The sequence below is a fragment of the Hemicordylus capensis genome, chromosome 2 (genome assembly GCF_027244095.1).
Source record: "Hemicordylus capensis ecotype Gifberg chromosome 2, rHemCap1.1.pri, whole genome shotgun sequence".
Taxonomy (NCBI): domain Eukaryota; kingdom Metazoa; phylum Chordata; class Lepidosauria; order Squamata; family Cordylidae; genus Hemicordylus; species Hemicordylus capensis.
The window spans coordinates 48,903,186-48,917,767 of NC_069658.1; the positions used below are offsets into that span (position 1 = coordinate 48,903,186).

Below are 14,582 nucleotides of genomic sequence, written 5' to 3' on the forward strand. Positions count from 1 at the left end.
TTGAACTCGGGTCTCCCCGGTCCTAGTCCAGCATTCTAACCACTACACCACACTGGCGTATGGCTCTAAATGTCAATATTCTGCATTTGTGACACAGTTTTTAAAAGTGATGATAGTTTTAGATTTTCATTCATTCATTCATTCATTCATGCCACCCTTTGTCCAAAGACCCCAAGGTGCTTAGCAAGATAAGAACAGTAATAAAACTTCAATAAAAACAAACTGCTAAAACAAAAACATATATGTAACTTTAGAGGCTCAGCCTCTAAATGTTATCTAAAGTATTATTTCAGGTTCAATTTCTGTTCAAGCACACTAGATTTTTTGTTTGTGTGTTTATTATTTAAAATATTTATACTCTGCTCCTCCAATGTAATAATGCTTGGAGTGGCTCACAAAATTAGATAAGACAAAACATTTGGTTCTGTTGTGGTTCAGGTAAAATTTCAGATAGGTTCTTCTGTTTTAATTCAATTCCTATTTGTGTGCTTTTAATAAAGTTAGCAATGGTTTGCATTTGACAGCACGAGTCCATGAGTAAAATAGAAGAAATGCAGGATAGACTTTTGCTCTTCAAGTTAAGAAACCCAAGAGATGCAGGTAGGTATGAATCATAATTAATCAGTGAAAGGTTGGTCACATCTGTGATATGTTGAGGTAGCAAGGTTTAGTATCTATTCAAGGAAATTAGCAGACAGAATTAACAAGGGCCAGCATTGCAACTACCATCTTAAGTGGTACAGCAGGGAAATGCTTGACTAACAAGCAGAAGGTTGCCTGTTCGAATACCCGCTGTATGTTTCCCAGACTATGGAAGACACCTATAGCAGGCAGCAGCGATATAGGAAGATGCTGAAAGGCTTCATCTCTTACTGCATGGGAGATGGCAATGGTAAACCCCTCCTGTATTCTACCAAAGACAACCACAGGGCTCTGTGGTCGCCAGGAGTTGAAATGGACTTGACAGCACAACTTTAGCATTGCAACTAACGGTGTACGAATGGAACCAAAAGAAGCACACATACGATGGATGAATTCCAACTTCTGAAGCACACCTTCCTATGTGTGGGTGGGGGGTGATTTTTGCTCTCTTCAACAAGCAAGTTATGTCCCAGAGCAAGGGATGTGTGTCATGATCCTGGACTTTAGAGCTCCCCAGAGGAGATGGAGGAAAGAGAGGTCTCTTAGGAGAGGAAAACTGGTCTTGTGGTAGCAAACATGACTTGTCCCCTTAGCTAAGCAGAGTCCACCCTGGTTGCATATGAATGGGAGACATATGATGTGTGAGCACTGTAAGATATTCCCTTTATGGGATGGGGCAGCTCTGGGAAGAGCATATAGGTTCCAAGTTCCCTCCCTGGCATCTCCAAGATAGGGCTGAGAGAGATTCCTACCTGAAACTGGAGAAGCCGCTTCCAGTCTGTGTAGACAATACTGAGCTAGATGGGCCTATGGTCTGACTTAGTATATGACAGCTTCCTATGTTCCTATGAAGAAACAGAAAGGGAGACATCAGTGGGGGGCCCCACACTGGATAAACTACAGGACCCTAACCAGCACCCCACTAAACCTGAGGACATTGCCTTGCCAGTGTGCTCTGAATTGGAAGAGTCCTCTAGGATCTCCTAGTCATGGTGGAGCCCCCCACCCCCTGTGTTGCTGAGGAAATGCCTGCAGAATCAAGGAAGGCCCCTCTAACTAGGTTCCCTTTAAAATCAGGTAAGGAGCTCCTTAGCTGCTCGTCCCCACACCACTGCTTTTTTGGTGGGACCACCCGCTCTCCAAAAGGCCTCTTGTGGCTGCAGTGCTGTTCCCTGCATGCCCAAGACCATGTGCATGCCGACACTGCATGGAGGCTGCAGGGAACAGCACTGCAGCCATGTGTGGAGGAAAAGTGGTAGAGCAGCAGATGAGCAGGTAAGGAGCTCTTTACCTGCTTTTTAAGGGAACCATTCCCCACCCCACCGGCGGCTGGTCATGCACATTCCTACCTCTAACCACCAAAGTGTGTTTATGGAAGAGGTGATGCCAATTCACCCTGTCTTAACAGCAGGTTATAAAATCCAGCAGCTACCTGAAACACTTCCCTTGAACAACATTCCCCTGTTGCAGTACCCAGCTTCCAGTTAGCTCTGGCACAGGGGTTTAGCAAGGTTGGTGTGGGCCCAGAGACAAGATTTTAAAATGCACCCCCCCCCCCCGAAGCTCAGCTCATGAAGTAAAGAAATCTTAAATGAGGCTGAATAGTGGTAACAAAAAGCAGAATAAAATTTATATACACACACACATATATCCTATGTGCCACAATAGAACATCATCCTAAATTATTTTTTAAACGGTTTTGTAAATTGTGGACGATACAGGTCATTTAATGGTACTAGAGAAAGACATGCTGTTCTGGTGGCTCCAGGTCTTAACACTCACATCAGTTTCAGAGGATAAATACAACTGAAGGAAGCCCAGGCGGGTGTGTGGCTGGGGGAGTCAGTCATGTGACTTGCCTCTGGGCTCCCCACAGGCAGTGGGCCCCCAGACAACTGTCCCCCCTTGCCCTATTATAGTTATGCCCCTGCTCTGGCAGGGGTCCTGAGCTGTCCAGGGTCTGAGGTATCACTGGTCTTTGCCTTTGAGAAGATTGTGGTCCAACCTGAATGCTGCACAGCTCTCAGGGATATCATTGCACATTCTATAGTGTGCTTCTGGGGGAAGAGGAGATCAGCGAAAATTGCCCCTGCCCCGTGTATGCAAGAAGCTGCACTTCAGAAGCTGGAGTGCATTTACTGCATGCGTGTTTCTTTACACTGCACACATGCAGCGTTACTTAGGATGCCGGTCACTGTGTCCATATGAATGCAAGTATGGATCCAGTTGCAGACATTCAACATTGGGACAGATTGTTTAAAAACCAACCAACCAAGAAGGCTCCAGTAATGGAGGAGCAGATATAGAAGGGTAGGAAGAGAGACAAGACTAGGCTTATGACCAGATCACTCACACAAATGCTTGTACCTCTGTCCTGATTCTGGTGAAAAAAATGTACAGTGAAGATCTCAGGATCTGGTGTGGACCATGCTGCCACCTTCTGCTAATATTAATATTGAATTATGTGAATAGCCTACTGAGATGTACACACCTTTATTTCCAAGGAACAACTGTATAGCTCTCCTCAGACCTTCCTGAATCCTGGACCATAAGATGTCACTTAGCAGGCTATCACTGTCACCATCTCTGGCAGATTTGTGTAAGCCTCTTGTGCAGCATTTATTATGCCTTTCACAGTATGTGGCTTCAGTTGCTATAGCAGAGATTGTATTTAGGTTCTAGCTAGAGCTAGGAATGAATTGTTCATTGTTCCAGTAGTATGATCCATTCACCTAGTCTTATCAGCTGTTGTCTCGGGACAACAATGTGTAGAATTGGATCATAGTTTGATTAGCAGAGAATATATTTATGTTCATGTCTAAAAGTTACTTACTTTACTTCCATTATAGTATTTAGCCCTAATGATTCTTTAAAGAAGTCCATTTTCAAACAGCCTTAATTATGTTCTGGAGCACTTCAGGACCTGACTGGAATTTGCTTGGGGAATCTATACCAGTACTTCATCCTGTACCATTTAGGACACTTATTTTGACAGTTACTCTGAGACACAAATGTCCTTCTAAGAAATGTAATGATTCATTTTGTAATGGAGAAAGTTCTTCTTTGCAACTCTTTCATTTGAATGAGATATTGGGCTTCTTGTACATTGTAAAACAATGTGTAGACTGACATTTGCTAGCAAAAAAGAATAAAGTGTGCAATATTGGCTTGTTTCTCTGCCAGATTGTCTTAATATTTCAACATCTTTATTGCATCTTCTGCAAATGTATCAAAATGAAAAATGATGGTTTAAAATTAGTAGCTTTTAAACTATATAAATGTTGAACAGATCGCTATATCCAAGACCTATCTCAGATACAGAACCTTTTGAATGCTGTGCTTGCCAAACAGAAATCAGAAAGAGATGACCTGGTTAAAAAATATAGGTAAGTAGAATAATTCTATCTATAGTGCAAGGTTTGGTATGGTTTTTAAACAAAATAGAACTGGTCATATTTCTACTTTGAAATCAAGCAAATAATAATATGCAGTCAAAATCCTGATGTTTTTCATCAATTTTCAACTCTTTATAGTTGTTAGTTCCCTGTTGGCTTTAATCAGTCCTAGTACTACAACACATAGAAAGGTCTACACAAGCATCTGGATCATACCCAAGACTTTAGCTACTGTGATACATGCAGAGGTGGAATTGCAATGATCTTTTTATGTTGCTTGTAGAATGTTTGAATAAACAGATGTTGAATAAAATAATTTTTTAAAAGACAGATGTAAAAAAAAATGTTCTGCTACCTTCCCCTAGACTAGTGAAAAATGTTTTGTTGTTCATTATGAATAGAGTCAAGCCATATGCTTGAATGGCTCTTCTTTAAAATACCTATTTCTTTCAAAAGTGTTTTTCATGGATGTGTGTCTAATGTATTCTCAGTTAATTTCAACATTTGATTTCAGAGCTTCTGCAGAATCTTTCAAACAGGGAACACTCAGGGAACAGATAGTTAAACTTGTTTCCAGACAAAAGAGCCTTCTGCTTATGGCACAAAAGCAGAAAGAACTGGGCAGGAAAATACAGAATTATAAGAATGCAAAAAAGAAGTCTTCAAGTTCAGCAAAACAAGTCCCAAGCACACTCAGTTCTTGTGAAAACAACAACACAGAAGAAGACACTTCTGATAAAACAGTGCCATGCCCTGGTGATGTGGGCCTTGAAACCAGCTGGGTCATGGAAAGTAGTTTTTTAGATCAGGAGATCAGCCAGTGTCCAAGCAGGTCTCTGAATGTGTCAGGAGGCAGTAACGATGTAATCATTATACAAAAAGAGGTTGATCCTCATAATCTGATGTCTGAAAACATGTTTAGGACATATACCATTAATGAGGTACTAAATTCCAAGTCTTCTGATGCTACAGACGAAGAAACTTTGCCTTCAGAACCCTTTTTCTTCATTCAGACAAAAGAGTCAGAGGAAACTGATAGTATAGTAGTAGCACCACAAGGAAACAAACTTTCAAATGGGACACCAAGGATTTATACACAAAATATTATAGCAGCTGAAAATTTTGATGTCAATATCAATGAGTCAAACACTGAAGGTCAACATGTTTGCACTAAGTCTTTGCAGCAATATTCAAATATAAATGAGGCTTTCCAAATGCAACCGATATTAGTATTAGAATCCACCTACAGCTATGTTGCTACTCATCAGAACAACATTTCCCCAAACAATAGAATCTCACTTAATGCTAATTTAGAGCCTAAAGGGATATTTTCTGGTACACTATCACCAAGCAGGATCAGTCAACATTCTTCTCAGGGCTCTGACAATCAGGAGTCTGAAAAACAATTAAACTTCAAAGCAAGCAGAATCAGCCAAAACTCTTCTCAGTGCTCCAACATTCAGGAGTCTGAAAAACAATTAAACTACAAAGCAAACAGGAGGAAAAAGAATCAGCTACAAGATCTGCTTGAAGTGGGGAAGATTAAGCCAGGTGATGATGTTCTGGAATTCACACTGCAGGTAACGTTTTCACCTAGAAAACAATATAAATATTACTACAAAATGCATAAAACATAAATATTGAGTATTGTATTTTATGTAAAAGTGTCTTGATTATTCAATGTGTTAAATTTAAAGAAAATGTAAAAAAAATTACATACACATTTCCATTGAAATGGTCCTCATTTGCAATGCATTTAGTAGTTAAAGGGGAGGCGAGGGGGGAATCCTGTTATTGAATGTGGCCTGAGCTGAAATCCCCACTGCCTTTAGCTATTTTTCAGCCCAGGCTGACTTCTCTGCTAGGAATGACTTGCTCATGTGCATCTAAGGAAAACTTGGGGGGCTAGCTGAGAGGCCGGATACTCTTTTTCTTCAACATGGTCTCTGTTCAACACAATTGGGCTTTGCACCTGTGCAGAGACCTCATAAGAGTTTTTCTAAGTTGAAAATTTCTCTCCAGAAATTGGGCGGTAGTCCTGCCTCCTCTGATGGTATGCAAATGTGCACAAGGTCAGCTTCCTGGCAGCCTCCTGCTGTTCCACAACAGGTGAGCTCTCTGTCCATGGGGCTTCCTTCCTCCTCATCGTCCTGCAAAGGACCATGCCAGGGGACTGTGGGTCAGGGAGTTCCTCCTTAGACTCTTCTGAATTGAACCACTGCCTGACAATCAGCATGTGCATCACTGTCTTAAGGCCACTCACTTCCAGGAAGGGTACAGTTCACCAACCAGCCGAAGTTGAACCAGCCGAAGCTCCTAGCCACCACCTCTGACTGAGGTATCAGAGAGAGGGTTGGGTAAAGAAGTATTCCCAAACTGCGGACCTATTCCTTCCAGGGGAGTGTAACCCCATTCAGAACTGGCAGATCTATCCCATTTCCCGAACTGCGGCTTCCTACAGTGAGCACCTCCATCTTGTTTGGATTCAGTCTCAGTTTATCCCTCATCTAGCCCATTTCTGCCTCGAGGCAAACATTCAGGGAAGTTATGCCATCTCCTGATGAAGCTGACATGGAGAAATAGATTTGGGTGTCATCAGAGTACTGATAACAATCCCCTGATGATCAATCCTAGCGGTTTCATGTAGAAGTTGACATAATATTATTTCTTGTTTACACAGACAGGTGTTATTGACTGGTTTGTTTTATCCAGACATCGAGTCCTTCCCAAGGACCTGGGATGCCAGAATTTTATTGTCAATGGTTATAGATATCGTCGCAGAATATAGGCTGTTCCCAGTAAAGCTGCTTTTTGTAATTGGCTGATGGTGATTTCTGTGGCCCCTATGGTGTTGAGGTGCTCTTCAAGGTCTTTTGGAACTGCACCCAGGGCGCCAATGACCACTGGGATTATTTTGGTCTTTTTCTGCCACAGCCTTTCAATTTCAACTTGTAGATCTTTGTATTTGGTGATTTTTTCTATTTCTTCTTATTAATTATTATTATTATTTTACATTTATATCCCACTCTTCCTCCAAGGAGACCAGATCGGTGTACTACATACTTAAGTTTCTCTTTCACAACAACCCTGTGAAGTAGGTTAGGCTGAGAGAGAAGTGACTGGCCCAGAGTCACCCAGCTAGTTTTATGGCTGAATGGAGATTTGAACTCAGGTCTCCCCGGTCCTAGTCCAGCACTCTTACCACTACACCACGCTGGCTCTCCCCACGCTGGCTGGAGTAATATACTTGGACTTCCAAAAAGCTTTTGACAAAGTTCCCTTTGAAGGCTCTTGAGTAAACTTAGCAGTCATGGAATAAGGGGACAGAATCAATTGTGGATTGGTAACTAGTTTTAGGACAGGAAACAGGATAAGAATAAATGGATGGATAGTTTTCACAATGGAGTAAGAAGTGTGGTTCCCCCAGGGATCTCTGCTGGGACCAGTGCTCTTTAACTTGTTCATAAATGATCTAGAAGTTGGGGTAAGCAGTGAAGTGGCCAGATTTGCAGATGACACTAAACCATTTAGGGTAGTGAAATCCAAAACAGATTGTGAGGAGCTCCAAAAGGATCTCTCCAAACTGGGTGAGTGGGCGATAAAATGGCAAATGTGGTTCAGTGTAAGCAGGTGTAAAGTGATGCATATTGGGGCAAAAAAACCCAGCTTCACATATACACTGATAAGGTCTGAGCTGTCAGTGACTGACCAGGAGAGAAATCTTGGAGTCATAGTGGACAGCTCCTTGAAATTGTCAACTTGTAACATGTGGAGGCTGTTCCCACAAGCAGCCTAGCATGTGGAGAGCCTGGATCTGTGCAGATCCCGGCACTTCTGCCCAGCCTAACCCCATTTCTAATCCCGGTTCTTAGCCGTGGTTAAGGGAACAAGCGCCTCCTTAACCCGACTGCCAGGCTCATGTGCCTAGAGTACCCATCTGATGGGGGAATCCCCCAAGGCACTGTGCCACGGTGCCTTGTGGGGGATATGCAGAAGTGAGGCAACTCAGGTTGTGTGGGAGTGTGCCTTGTGCACCGAAAGGATCCAGACCGCTCGTCTAGAGGAAGGTCGGTTGAACCCTGCCTTCTCCCTCCACCCGCCTGCCTGCCTGCATGGTTGTGTGAATAGCCCTGGAGTTTGATTGTGCTTTTCAATGAACCAGAATGTGTATTTTTGCCTGCTCGATTTCTGTGTTGTACAAGCATCATAAAAATAAACTCAGCACCTGGTTAGAATTCTGGCACTGGAAGTAACATATTTGGGAGGTGCCTGCCCATGTTGCAGCCTCTTCGTCCATCCCCTTTTCCAATGGAGGCTACATGTACTCACTACAGCTGAGCCTACCCTCCTCCTCCATTTAAAAGAGGCAATAGGCAGACTAAGGACTGGCAACTGCCATAGCATGGTGCTCTGTTTCTCCAACCAGGAAAATGCAATGTTCTGCTCTGGTTGCCGAGTTCTGGCTTAATGTCAGAAGAAGGTGTGGAGCAACATGCAGACATGACAATGCTGCAACTTGCACTGCTTGCAAAGAAACACTATGATCATGGTGGCTGCACTTATTTCGGCTTTCTGACCTTTCTTTCACAGACGGGAGCCTACTGCAACACTGTGTGTGCCTACTGCAGCAAACATACAGCAACTGCAGGGTGCCAGCCAAATGCTTAACTGGGGATAATTTCTACTTATCCAATAAATAAGTCCGGAAGTGGCAAATTGTCGGGCTGATATAATAAAATGTGCAGGCTACTGCTACTGACAAAGTAGATCAAGGTGTTTGCCGTCTTGTGGGTTCTGAAGAATAGGAGTCATGAAACAAGTAAATAAGAGGCTGGTTCACACAATGATAATTAGAGATGTTTGCGAGCTGTGCAGACCCCATTCCTGTGCAAGTAAAAAAACAAGGTAGGAGATGTCAACAGTGATCGTCTGTTAAGTGGCAGCAGGGTAGAAGGGCTTTTCCTCTTACGCATGCTGGGTAGGACGAAGCCCTCGTACCCACCTGCCACTTAACAAACAGTCATTGTTGGTGCCTCCTACCTTGTTTTTTATGTGCACAGAAGCAGAAAACAGGAATGTGCCCAGTTCCCAAACCAAAGTAGTATTTTAAACAACAACAAATATTTATATACTACTTTTCAACAAAAGCTTCCAAAGCGGTTTACATAAAGAAATAATAAATAAATAAGATGGTTAAGATAGAGTATTCTTGTTCTACTTTATATCATCATGTGAACCAGCTTATTAAATTTTACTTGTGTAGCTAGTTGGTATTAAGTGTTTTTTTAAAAAAGGTATTCCTGTGTAATTCAGCTATAACTAATATTGTATTTGATCTAGGGATATATGGTCCACAGGTTCCCTTTGGCCTGCCATAGCTTTTCACCTTGTCTATAGAGCAGAGTCTACATGGTTGGCAGAAAATAGGGTGGAGCTTAAGTGAGAGCAGGTTTCTTTTGCTTACAGGACAGCTGATTAGCTATAGAACTTTTAGTGAGAGCTTTTAGAACTTGGGTTAAATCTTGCAAATGCCATAAAATTATAGATTAATGTACAATTTTAAACGTATTATTATCTGCTTTATATCAGTATTATTAATTTCCTTTTAAAATCTTGGCCTAAATAAGAGTCACAAATAACTGAACATTTTATTGATTGATTTGATTTGATTTGATTTATATACCGCCCTTCCAAAATGGCTCAGGGTGGTTGTACATTTCCCCCCTCAAACTTATAAAATTGTTTCTCATTGTTTGCTTCTTCTTCTTCTTCTTCTTCTTCTTCTTAATTCAGGGTTCCAAACATAAAGCCAGCCTTTTGCAAAATGGAAAAGTCAAAACAGGCAACAACTTGGTTTTCCAAAATCCAGTTCAGTGGATTAAAGCACTATTAGGAAATGACATTTCTGTAAGCTGGAAATATGTATGGAATAAGGTGAGCTCACTATTCTTAATAGATGCCTAAAATGGTATTTTTCTTTTACCTCTAGAGAGGCATGTTTCATTAGATTTCTTTTCCTTACCTGGAGATTTTTCAGACAGCAGGCTTTACTGCGGGTTTACCGTAAGGCTTTACTGCAAGTTCAGGGCATAAAGGATATAGGGAAAGTGTGCCATCAAGTCGGTGTCGACTCCTGGCAACCACAGAGCCCTGTTGTTGTCTTTGGTAGAATACAGAAGGGGTTTACCATCTCCGTGCAGTATAAGATGGTCTTAGAGAGGAGAACTGGTCTTGGAGAGGAGAGCTGGTCTTGTGGTAATAAGCATGACTTGTCCCCTTAGCTAAGCAGGGTCCACCCTGGTTGCATATGAATGGGAGACTTGATGTTTGAGCACTGGAAGATATTCTCCTCAGGGGGTGGAGCCACTCTGGGAAGAGCAGAAGGTTCCAAGTTCCCTCCCTGCATCTCCAAGATAGGGCTGAGAGAGACTCCTGCCTGCAACCTTGGAAAAGCCACTGCCAGTCTGTGTAGACAGTACTGAGCTATATAGACCAATGGTCTGATTCAGTATATGGCAGCTTCCTATGTTCCTAAGATGATGCCTTTCAGCATCTTCCTATATCACTGCTGCCCAATATAGGTGTTTCTGGGAAACATACCAGCAGGGATTCGAACAGGCAACCTCTGGCTTGACTCCAATGCAAAAAGAGGATTTTTTTTACTGAACATAAATCAAGATAGATTACAATATGGAGGGGAAAACCCGAATCGCGTGTGAAGTGCTTTCTGAAGTCACACAGACTTTGGGGTAAATCTGGCCAATATGTGACCATACACCCACCCTCCCAAAGTAAAGTCACGGTAAAGTTGCCGTCTGAAAAAACTTCTAGAGACAGACTATTAGCATTATAATTAAGTGCAAACTCATAACAATATTTCGGTTTTCATAAGTGCTGCTAAAACAACTTTTTGCAATGCTTCATTTGTGGCTAACATGAAATGACAGAAGAAAGGCACTTTTTATTATATGTTCTAGCCAATGCAGGTTTTTCTATTAATTATAGATAGCAATAGCAATAGCACTTACATTTATATACCACTCTATAGCCGGAGCTCTTTAAGCGGTTTACAATGATGTAGCATATTGCCCCCAACATTCTGGGTACTCATTTTACCAACCTCAGAAGGATGGAAGGCTGAGTCAAGGCTTGATGTGGGATATATATATAAAAATTTATTTTATAGCCTCCTTGCATCCCAAGTGCCTTGGGTAGATAATCGTGCTGAAATACTAAAGTCCATTAGAATGAGTAAAGCAATTTCGTCTGCTCCCCCGCCATGCCTCCCACTCTGGAAAATCTGTGTTTGTAACGTAGCACAGCATGAAGACTGTACTAAGGGCCAAATGAGCCATGACTTAAATCATGCCATTGACCCTGGCGTGTTTGCTTACCCCTCTGAAATATCACAAGGGGCCCCTATTCAGATTGAGATTGGGTTGGGGAGTAGTGTTAAAGTCCCCTTACCCCCTGCTGTGGTCTTCTTGATCCAGATCAGTCTCTCATGCATGGTGTTCACAGAAAAAAGAGAGAATAGACGCCAAGCCCAGTGATGCATTTTAAGTCACAGTTAGTTTGGCCCTAAGCCCCACCTAATCTGTAAAGCCTCAAATAAGGGTTTCCAACCTGTGATACTTCAGATAGTGCTGAACTACAATTGTAGTTCAAGTAAATTGTAACTGGGGATGATGGGAGTTGTAGTTCAGCAACATCTGGAGTACCACAGGGAGCAGGGTGGTAGCCAGCCTTCCTCACTAGATGGAACTGCTACGTTTCCAGGTGGGGCTTTAAAGAAAAGAATGGAAAATCCGAAACCAACAAACTTCTGGGAGAGATTCCTGCCTGCAACTTTGGAGAAGCCTGTGCTGCCAGTCTATGAAGACAATACTGAGCTAAATAGACCAGTGGTCTGACTCAGTATATGGCAGCTTTTTATGTTCCTATGTTCTGTAACTCTGGTGAGTGTGTGTGTGTGTGTTGGTCAAATCAGACAAAACAATGGGGGATCCATGATTGGATCACCCACATTTTTTAAAGGATAAATGCATCTGTGGAGAGCCTTGATTTGGATATGGGCCATGGTGCTGGCAGAGTGAAATATAACCCTTCCCTCACACTTTAAAATAAAATCCATTATTTTATTTTTTAAAAATTAAAAAAACACTTCAAAATAATCCTCCTCCGCCAAGCTGCTGATAAAAGCTTATCCCCTAGCACTCAGTCATGGATCTCCCACCATCCCACAAAGATACATTAACGGTCCATGAATTGTTGGTGTCAGAAACACCTCAATTGTATAACAGCTATTTTTAAGTTCAGAAGAATTATTTATTTATTTGACATATTTCTATACCGCCTGATATGTACATCTCTGGGTGGTGTACAAAATTTAAAATATTTAAAAGTCATAGATTAAAATACATGACAATAAAAACCATAGAATAAAATAGTTATTAAAACAAGTTTTTAAAATTATTAAAAATTAATTAATTCTGATTAAAAGTCTGCAAAAACAGGAGAGTCTTGATTTTGTCATTTTGGGAACAGCAGATTTATTTATTTATTGGTCAGAATATATTTCTGTCATGTTCCTCAACACCCCAGCAGGGAGCTCCACCTCAAGGGGGCTGGAATTAGCCATACCTTCATCAAGAGTCCAACAGCTGGGCTTGATATTGCAACAACTTCTTTATTTGTATATGCTCAGTACAAGGTGTGGCATTACCCTGCTGCCTTCCAGGGAAGCACTAAGGGGGTCTGGTCATGGCATGTTAACAACACGGCGGTTATCCCCTTTTTTTCTCCCTGCTTTAGCTTATGTTTGGTACACTCTGCATGGAGGCATGCTGGCCAAGAGCCAGTTTTCTAGCTTTTCCTTTTCTAGCCTCAGCTCTTATCCTCAGCCCAAATTCCCTCTAGATACATTTAGCTAAATTTGGTGGCAGCTGGCAAGGGCCTGCTGGTGGCCTAAAAAGGGGGTGGGGCTACCTCACCCTTGCCTGCTTGCCCACCCACCTTCCTCTGTACCGAAGTGTGTGGCCTCCAGACAGTCTTGCCTTGAATTTTTGCTGGGTCCTAGCAACAGTCCTGACTGATAGGAAGGATAATTCATCCAAGTTCCAGGAGCCGACTCCAGTTCTCTAGCGTCTAGCCCCTACTTTGGGGTTACAATTTCCTGTTATGAGTTGTCAATCTTTAAATGGAAACAAACTTGTCATACATTAAAAAGATTTTTAAAAAAGAAGAAGAAAAAAAAGACCCTAAATGAGGCAAATCAGCGTTTCAGGTGGGGCAGTGCATCCCCATCCTAGCTATGCTCATGCTGTCTTCTGCATCTGTAATGTGTAGCACTAGGTGCTGGCTTTTTATTTTCTTTTACTTACTGCATTTCCACATTTTTTATAGAAGCTTAGCATTTCTTCATTCATCCACCAAAAGGTAAATAAAATCTACAGTGACTAATATATGTTTGTCTATATATAGGTCACATACTGTGGAACTCTGTTATCAGAAATAATTGCTGAAGTTCATATTCCTAAGGAACCAGAATTACCATTGCAGAAAGAGAGGCTATTAGGTATGTACTGAAGTGTGATTTCTATGTAGATGAAAATGCCCCACCAAAGGGCTTTAAAAAAAAAAAGTGCTCTGGCAACTACTCTACACCTTGGCTAGTATTTTTAACCAAATTTTTAATTAGAGTTCTGCGCATGGCTGTGGGTGTTAGATACAAAGCCTTTAAAGCAGCACCCAAGACCAGTTTCTACTCTGGAAAAAGTTATAGTTGGAGCAGTAGAGTTCAGGAGAGTGTCTCCTATACTCTTCTGCCCTTTCATCATTTCCTTTTCTACTACCACCCTGTAAGGAAGTGACCCAACCAGCTCACAGGAGAGGAATTATCACTTAGTCACCCCTGCCTGTTACCTGGCAAGCTGACTGGGTTTAAACTTTATTTAAAAGGAAAAGAAGGATCTCTAGTAGATTGTATCGCTCTAACCAATCGCTCCTTAGTTTAAAAAAAAAAATTCTAGCTGGAAGAGAGCAATAAAACTTCCAGTCTCATCTTTACATTGCTAGCAGACAAATATTAAAACATGGTTCCACTTACAGATATTCTTAAGTGGGGCTGTAGTTGGCTGTTTGGGGGCATGTGAACTAGGGGTTTCTCCTCCCCTCTCCCAGAGTCAGTCAAACACTGTGAGAGGGCTTGTAAAACAAAGAAAACAGTTTATTGTTTCTGTATATATAAGAAAAGTATAAAGCCAGTTCAACATTTCACGTGTGGCGGTTGCAAATAATATTGGCTTAGTGGTTACAAGAGTATTCAAAATGCCCAGATGTTCTCAGGCGATGCTTAACTTGTTCATTTCTAGACTGAAGTTAAAGATAGGTAATTGCAAAAGCAGATACTTGGGGATACAAAGCAACACACACACAAGAAAATAACTTCTAACTCAAGTCTTACTAAAACACTTTCTCCTAAGTCTAACCTTCTGAAGCCATAAGCCTTAACATCCTTCCCTTGGACCTCACTGGGACCTAGGT

The 14,582-nt window shown here is 41.7% G+C and overlaps 1 protein-coding gene across 5 annotated transcripts in view; it reads left to right on the forward strand.

The window, feature by feature from the left end:
* Positions 1–14,582, forward strand: part of ANKRD31 (ankyrin repeat domain 31) — a 122,904-nt gene that overhangs the window by 98,674 nt on the left and 9,648 nt on the right. For all 5 annotated transcript variants that reach the window (XM_053298663.1, XM_053298660.1, XM_053298661.1 and 2 more), the window contains 5 exons: positions 525–600; positions 3,932–4,028; positions 4,552–5,617; positions 9,831–9,971; positions 13,521–13,614. In XM_053298663.1, coding sequence (XP_053154638.1) covers positions 525–600; positions 3,932–4,028; positions 4,552–5,617; positions 9,831–9,971; positions 13,521–13,614 — 1,474 coding nt within the window. The remainder of the gene's footprint in view (positions 1–524; positions 601–3,931; positions 4,029–4,551; positions 5,618–9,830; positions 9,972–13,520; positions 13,615–14,582) is intronic.